The 8951-nt window shown below is 36.3% G+C and overlaps 1 protein-coding gene across 1 annotated transcript; it reads left to right on the forward strand.

Moving 5' to 3' along the window:
* Positions 1-529: 529 nt before the first annotated feature.
* LOC141615408 (delta(7)-sterol-C5(6)-desaturase-like) lies at positions 530-6161 on the forward strand. The gene is made up of 3 exons (XM_074433776.1): positions 530-936; positions 4867-5172; positions 5655-6161. Exons 1-3 carry the CDS (start codon positions 702-704, stop codon positions 5954-5956), a joined length of 843 nt encoding a protein of 280 aa, XP_074289877.1. The 5' UTR covers positions 530-701; the 3' UTR covers positions 5957-6161.
* The last annotated feature ends 2790 nt before the right edge of the window (positions 6162-8951 follow it).

Below are 8951 nucleotides of genomic sequence, written 5' to 3' on the forward strand. Positions count from 1 at the left end.
GTATTAACACACATTTCTAACCCGTTAGCCTTAAACAAATATGGAGTACAATTTGATATAATTTGGTTATCTATTTTTGAATCATAAATAAATAAAACTTTAAATACACATGATATATCATGTCACCGTACATTCTAACCAATTAAAATACTTCTTTTATTTTTATGATGCGATACAATAATACACACCTTAGAATTTAGTAACCTGTAAATAAAGCAGGCCAACAGCACGGGCCATCCCGACATGGCTCGCCCTTCCCCTTGGTCTGACCCAGGTTTCATTTTCCCAGCCTAACCCCCTGGCCCGTCTATTTTAGAAAAAAATAAAAAATTAGATTAGGCTCGTCAGTCCCGTCCGTTCCCACCAGGTCCAGGTCAAGCATGTCCCAGCCCGGCCCGACCAAGCCTGCCCTCCCCTTAGCTTTGCCCGGGCCTGACCAGAAGAGCCTGGCCCGCCTCTAGCTCGGCCCGAATATAGGTCTACCTATAAATACACCCATTCCACGAGAATACCTTAGCAAACAAAACAGTCCTACAACCTGTACTTTTACACTCCCCTCTTCCTCACTTCACTTCACACTCTTTCGAACAATAAAGTTCATCACCAACCAACTTCAATACTACTCCGAAGTATACACGGTATTGTATTATATTATATTATATGTCTCCAGAGTTTGGAGTGATTTACTGAGTATTAGCGCGATGTGGGACAGTTCTCTCGAAGATGAATATAAAGCTTTATTCCTCAAGGAAACAACATTCTATAACGACGTCGTTTTGAGTACTTTCATACCGTCGGCGGTGCAGGTTCAACTTCCTCATTTTCTTCAAGCTTGGCTTCGGAACTTCATAAGTGGGTCCATTGTTTATTTGGTTCCGGGTTTGGTTTGGTCCGTTATCATCTATTATTGGCGTCGCAATCTTTATATTCCAAAAGGTTCGTATATATGTACTTAATTCTCTTGTTTTTATTTATTTTTAATAGGTGCGCACTGGGTAAATTCCGAACATAACGTTATAGTATAGGAAACACGTATAAATTTCTAGTAAATAAATTTGAGAATAATCCCATTTTATTTATTTTTTCACGTAGTTTTTTTTATATATATACCGTTAATTATATACATTTGTTTAGACAAATTCACTACATTTGACCAAATACGTAGGGGGAATCTGGTTAAATGTAGTAAGGTAGAGCGAACGGTGAGAGTATAACACAAGTAATTAAACTCGAGAATAAATTATTACAAAAGTGTTATAATCATATTTGAGGTTTTATTCTTGAGTATGAATTTTATTTGATTAAAATTGTGTTGTGTTTATATTTCATTTGGACGCTTAGTTATCGTTTATTTCATAAATGATAATCTCTTGATATTTTAGTAAGAGACCGTTTCTTATCATTTTAGTATATGATTTTTATTGTCATTATTTGGTTCTCTATTCGCATGTTTTTGATTGTTCACTTTTTGGACCGTGTGCTTTCCCTTTTGTTGGGTGGATGAAAGTAAGAGTACGAAGGAGTACATTATTATTTGGTGGTCATCATGATTCTTGTTTTAGACTTTAGAGTCTTATCCTTCGTATTCAATCATAACTATATAAACTCATCGTGTATGTAAAATGAGGTGAGTAATAATAGTAAATGAGTTCGATATAACTAACGGCGATCGTTCCTACTAGATATTTTGAAAAAAGTTTGAAAATCTTAACTAAAAATTCGAAATTTTCATTGCTCAGCGAAGGCGAGCTCCCCTAAAACATTCTTATATAAAATTAATTTGTATTTTTCTAATTCTTTAAGTTTTAAAAGTCATTTATGTTACAATTTCTTTGTGATCTGTATTCCTAAAACAGGAAGATAAATATAAGGAAAGTTATCATTTTTCATTTTTTTTTTTTGTGCAAGATTCACATGGATATTATAACATATAAACTCGGTAATAACATTAAAGTGTAGGATTCATACGGTATTCGTTTACAATACTAATCCTCGTGTAATACAGTTTTAGGACAATTTTATTGTAGTTTGTGACACCTCTCGTATGATAGGTGACTAAATTTTTCTCTCTTTCGTCGGTTAACATGTTATGTGTTACGTTATAATACTTTTACGTGAGACAGTCTCGCATACAAGAAATTATAATTTGAACAATTTCTCCTATCGCAGAATCAACGGGGGAAGACTACAGAAAGTGTTGGCAAATGGCAATTAACTGACAACTGCCCCCACATTTCTCGAGTCTTACAAATACTATACTAGTAGCACAGTAAAATCTTAATTTGTCGTTGCATTTCTTTTAATTTAACATGAAAGGTCGTATTTGATGGTTTTTATACTTGGGAAGGGGCAAGGGGTACGTGAGCGAGTGTTTCATGCTCGAGTAGTTATTTATATAGTCGATGAAGTCGAGTAAGTCTTTTGAGAGATCGTTTAATCGTCTTTTTATTAAACATGCACATTTAAATTAACGATGCAACTAGCTAATTCCCAAATGTTGATATTTTGGGTGCATTTAGCGGGTAATGCAATTCCCAATCTAAATTAGTAAAATAATCACTTAATTCAGTTGCATGGGAAAGGAGTTTTGCAAATGTTGATGAGTTTTTTGGTTTCATGCTACATCTCCCTAGAGTCTCGACTTTTATCCAATTTAGAATTTTTTGTTCTAATAAACCGTCTTTGGTTTTGAAACAATTTAACGGTCACAGTTTAATACGTAATTTAGAAGAAAATTGAAACTCTCAATTTAATAATGAAGTAGTAGTGCATAGTCTAACTTCGCTATCAAATTTTTGTTCTTCGGGACCTAAATTATTAATGGAAAGTAAATAAAAATCGATAGTTTTAACTAAAAGTAAAAAATTTCCCGTTAATCAACCCAAGGGACGATTCCCTTGCTATTTAATTTAAGCTTAAAACTAATATGCCCAATTTAAGACAGACCAAGCGTACCTTTTACAAAATACACCGCAAAATTGCTACAAAACATAAAATTCGGAGAGGGGCTCGGTGTCACGGACCCCTCCATCTCTTATCGGAGCCTCCATTGGTCCATAAGCCTAGAATTTGAGCATCTTATCTTTATATTAAACCATACCTAGTTGCACTCAATATGCCTTAACAAAATGTGCTTTATACATTGCATCACACACAACATTACCCTTTTTATATAAAATTTTTTAGAGTTACTTTAATTGTTTACTCATATTGTTTGGTGTTTAGAGGCAAGGATTAGACAAGATTAAGTCTTGATTCTTAATGTTGTCACTTCTTTATGGTCCAATTTAGTTTAGGAATTATTGTTTTAATATCAATCACCCGTGCAATTTTGTCTCCTAAAAGTTTACTTTAATTAGATTTCTTGATGCTTTGCTTTTGCGGTTTTTTGTTGTCTAATGGCTTTTCTTGGTGACGGGAATGCCTACTAATTTTTGGTTTATATGTATTTCAAAAGGACTATGTCTCATAAGTTTATGAGCATGGATACGTTCTTTACAACCATAATATTATCTCTGTGTCTCAAAAACTCCGGTTAATAGTACGATAAGGGACATCAAAATAATGTATGTTGGGAAAAATTGACACTCGGTCGCTTACGCGTAAGAGGAAAAATAGAAGAATTACGATTTTTAAAGTGTTTAACAAAACCTATATCGGTTATTTCATCAATCATATATTCTCATTTCCGGTTTAATAGTATATACTCCTTCTGTCGGTCAATAGTTAATATTTGCTTTATTTCATCTTCACAAAATAAGGCAAAGTAAACTATTCACTAAGACATGACATATAACGACAACTTGTCAAACCTCACACAAGTACACAACAAACCATTCTTAGATCCTAGTCCACACCTCACATAAAGAATCTCATCAAGATGTCTCACCCTGCACTTGTACTCCGTCTATGGCCCCATCCAATTATGTTTTTTTTTTTTTTTTTTTTTTTTTTTTAGAAGTTGATATAAGTGCGATTTTGATGCTGATAGAATTTGAACTCAGACTATAATTATTACCTCTTATGACTTTACCAACTAAACTAGTTGACATCTGTACATCCTATCCATTAGAACTCAGAGGATTTGTTTTGGCGACACGACATCTCTCACACACAAACAACTAGCATTATCACATAAACAACTAGCATTATCGATTTATACTCCCTCCGTCCTACTCATTATTTATCATTTGGTTTCGACATAAAGACAAAAGGTGTGAGATAGTACTCTAATACTAATAATATTGTTTCTCAAGCTTACCACTTGCACATGGGATAATATATACTATAAATGGAAATGATAACTATTGACTAATATATATCTAAAAATGAAAAATGATAACTATTGACTGATACACCTAAAAATAGAAAATAATAATTATTAACTGGGACGGAGGGAGTATATCGTAGGGTCGATCAACATTAGATATGTGTCCATTATTATGGATTCTAAATCTATGAATGTTGGTGATTAGGCCATTTAGCTAGGGCCTATAAAGAGCTTTGTATTTTTGTTATTATTGGCACTTGAATTCACGTTGAATTTATTATTGTGGATTTTTCGTAGTAAAAATGTTTTGGTAGGACTTGATGGTTGCCCTTTGGGTCTCAAATACTGATATATTTGGGCACCCTCCTAAAATATTATAGCATGATTTTGTGTTATCGCAAAATAGAAAGATTGTGACGGGTAATCTTTCAATCACCTATCGATAAGTCATTTTCAAGGCGAAAAACGAAGCTACAAGTGTAGTTATTCACTCTGTCCAGGTCATTTATTTACCTAATCCATCTATGATGTGTTATCCATTTGTTGACGAGTATGGTTCAATGAATATTAGTTGACGAGTTTGAAAAATATTTCAGATTGCGTACCGTCGATGAAATCAATGCTATTACAAATATATGTAGCAATGAAGGCCATGCCATGGTACACCCTATATCTAACTCTTAATGAATTTGTCGTTGAAAGCGGATGGACGAAATGTTTTCCTCGTGTAAGCGACGTTGGCTGGCCGTTCTACCTCGTTTCCCTCTTTAGTTATCTTTCGCTCATTGAGTTCGGGATTTATTGGACGCACCGTGCGTTGCACGACGTTAAACCACTCTACAAGCTCCTCCATACTACCCATCACATCTACAACAAACAATCCACTCTTTCTCCGTTCGCAGGTACGTCCATCCTTTCCTCGATCTCTTGTTTACCCTTTATTTTCTAAGATATACCCCTCTTTTTTTTTGCAAAAAAAAAAATTGACGGTCAATAACTCTTGGCTACAAGTTCAGAATAAAATAAACTTTTTTTTTCAAATTGATCGTCTTGAAGAGGTCTTCAGTTTGAAAAAGAATTCACCGACGTCTCAATTCGTAGTCGGGAATTACGGTCGGTCAAAATTTATTCGTTAAAAACGCTTTGACCAACCAAAAGTACCGGCTACGAGTTCAAAAAGCGGTGAATTTTTTTTTTTTCAAATTCAAGCCCTTGACGAGATAATCGGTTTGAAAAAAATATCACTTTTTTCTAAACTCGTAACAGAGAATTATTATCGTTCAAAGCTTTTTTGTGAAAAACGAGTACACTTTAGAAAACGAAAAAGTTTAGGGGTACACGAGAGAATATTCCTAATTAATTTCTTGGTTTACCAATTTTTCAGGTCTTGCATTTCATCCTTTAGATGGCATACTACAAGCCTTGCCTCATACCATATCGCTCTTTCTGATCCCGATCCAATTCCGTACTCACGTAGCCCTCCTTTTCCTTGAGGGGTTGTGGACCGCCAACCTTCACGATTCCATCCACGGCAAAATATGGCCGGTAATGGGTGCAGGCTACCATACCATCCACCACACCACTTACCGGCATAACTACGGCCATTATACTGTTCTAATGGACTGGCTCTTTGGAACTCTTCGAAACCCAACGCTTGACGATGATGAACCAATTAAGGTCAGCTAACTGATCATTTCCTTGACGATGATGAACCAATATTCATATATCCTTGCTTGTTTCACCCGACACATTTCGTGCATGATGTAAATTTTCTTTTTGGGTTGGTTATGGCGGGTATTGAACTAATGATAGATCGATTGTAACATTAATATTAAATGTCGAACTCAATATTATTATAGGAGTTAATGAAACCTACAGATTTTTACAATCAGCGAACAAATTTCTTAGAATTTTCGATCTTGAATGTACATTTAAACAATTTTCGAGTTTTACTTTCTAAGAACGATCCATGACAACATCTCTGAATTTGTAGATATGGACTGAATTTCCGATATCTTGACTTGATCATCAAATTATACAGTAGATTCTTTGAGGTTTCTATTTGAAGATTCTGAAAAACAAATAAGATATTTCTGAAAATCCAAATACCTTGTAAATGTCAAACCAGCAAGTGGTTTTGAAAGGATAGAGTACTCTCATACCAGAGAGGATAGGGGTATGTAAAATAAGGCCTCGTAGATTAGGAGTACGTGATGCTAGATCGACTGTCGGACCACTTCCTACTGACTGTCCATATAATATCAAGTCTTCGTCTTTAACCTTGTACCTCTCCTTTAGGCATTTATATGCTGCATCTATGTCTGCATATGTATTACTTTCCGTTGGCTGTTCCATGGAAAATTAATCACTGTTATATGACGGAATTTTCATAGATAAGCTACGCAAGTAAAACGACACATTCCAAATAGAATTATACATTCAGTTGTACCATAAGCATTGTACAATCAAGGTATAAGAATCCGAGCTTATATATATTCTTTTTGAGCTAATTCAAAGTTCATGTTTTTAATTTGTAAATGGATGAGCTCAATACTTTCTAATAAATCTCATCTCATATTCATTAACATAAAGCTCAGATTCTACACCGTACAACATATACAACTGTTGTATAGTCCAACCTGAATTTCGACATTTAACCTTTAACGACGCCTATAACACCTTAAAACATGGTCACAGTAACCGTCAAAACCTTTATTAATAATTCGCGAAACAGGGTATTCATTACTGATTACCTTTCCTGTCGATTGTCCGTATCCAGAGTAGTCATACCTGCAAAACATCAGTGCAACTAAGAACCGGAATCAATAAGTAAATAACCAAAACATTAGTAATAAATAAATAAATACTCGGTAATAATTAAGAATTTACCCCATAAGATTAACGCAAAGTTGATTACTGAGCTGTATAAAAAACCTTAACATGTGACCTAAATCAGCAGCATTGCCATGAGAAAACAGCTACTAACCCCATTTATTTTCTCCTTGGCCTCAAATATATTTTCGAGTGTATAGATCCTTGAAAAAAAAAAGATTTACGAGAAAAATTGAAGGAATGATGAAGTACTGGACTGCTGTACAAAGCTTACTTTAAGCGTCTTACGTCTCAGTCATTTGTTTACCTTGGTGTCGCGGTGAGACGAAGCGAGTATATGTATTATGTAGATCTTTGGAAGGATGAGGAGATGGTTTGTATTTTGTAACATGTTGGTGAGGAAAGTCAACCTTTTTGTTTTGGAGCAAAGAAAAGAGGCAGATGAGATCATAGGTGATGCCATGATGGGGATCATGGTTGACCAAATAGCCAAATACTGAACTTCTATACTTAAAATCAACCCAAAATTATGGGCCGGTCCAGGCTGAATTTTGGGCCTTGTCCCAACCCTAGAACCATTAGGCTAACACGGACTTTTCGAGCCATTTGGGTTTTTTCGGCCCTTCATGTATAGTAAGAACTAAGAAATGTAATCCGTGTCAATGAACCACTTAAAAATATGCATCTTCGGTAGTTGTTTGGTAAAGAGCGGATTAATTTCAACATAAGCAAATTGTAAAAGCAAGTTATAAATGGTAAGTTTTAACAGAAGGTTTGACCAGCGTATTATAATTACCATAATTAATTTGAGTGTTTGGTAATTGACAGATTACGATTGGTAGATTGTTAGTTTTCTTTGTAAAATGGAGAAAATATTTCTATTTTACGATATGTTAACCAATATCCTGGGATAATCAGCATTGATGGGGCATATTCTGCACCCGCTGACCGAGACAACATCTTGACCAAGGTCAAAGCTAAAAGACAACAACTCAAACTGAAGGACGGGCTAACCGACGCAGCCTGTCGGCCTGTCACTCACTACTCGGTCACGGCAACTAGCCGGCCGAGAGGCATATCAGCATACTCACATCCGGCCCCCTCGGCATGGAGTCAGCCAGGCCTGCCGGCCTGCCACGGGTCCCTCGGCCGAGGGCAAGACAGTCTTTCCACCTGCTAGCCACTTGGCCATTACGTGACAAAAGGTGAAAGTCTATAAATACTCCACTTCTCTCAACGAGAAAAGGATCCACAATTCATCCAAATATCACACATAAACTGGTATCAAACTCCCTTATCTCTCTATCTATACTTCGCCAAGTAACACACAACTTAATCCCTTTAAGTTTACTGACTTGAGCGTCGGAGTGAGTACGCTCGTCCAAAGCCGAGCCCTCAGTTTGTTCATTGTTTCAGGAGAGGCCGAAAGGAAGAGTCAAGCAAAGACGTCATTCTACAAGCACGAGTGGTAACAAATATCTGCTCTGGAATTACACCCCGGAACAATTGGCGCCGTCTGTGGGGATCACGCGTACTAAAAGCTAGTTACCTACATTCCCAAACAAAACAAAAAGAAAACCCACTCACCGAGCTAAGAAGATGTCAAAACAGCCAGAAATTGTGAGGGTAGAAACTGAATTCTACCAAGACGAAACATTCCCAAATTCTGAGGTCAGGCAATCCCCCACCTGCCAAGTCACTGACATGGCGTACGGGATGCCAAATGAACAAGATACACCGCTGCCCACCGGCCATGTCACTGTCATCGGACATGTGGTCGATGCAGCCAAACTGAAGCTATTCCTGGACCTGATGGGTAGTACGCCGGTTACCCCTGTCATTACAACGG

Source organism: Silene latifolia, chromosome 11 (genome assembly GCF_048544455.1).
Source record: "Silene latifolia isolate original U9 population chromosome 11, ASM4854445v1, whole genome shotgun sequence".
Taxonomy (NCBI): domain Eukaryota; kingdom Viridiplantae; phylum Streptophyta; class Magnoliopsida; order Caryophyllales; family Caryophyllaceae; genus Silene; species Silene latifolia.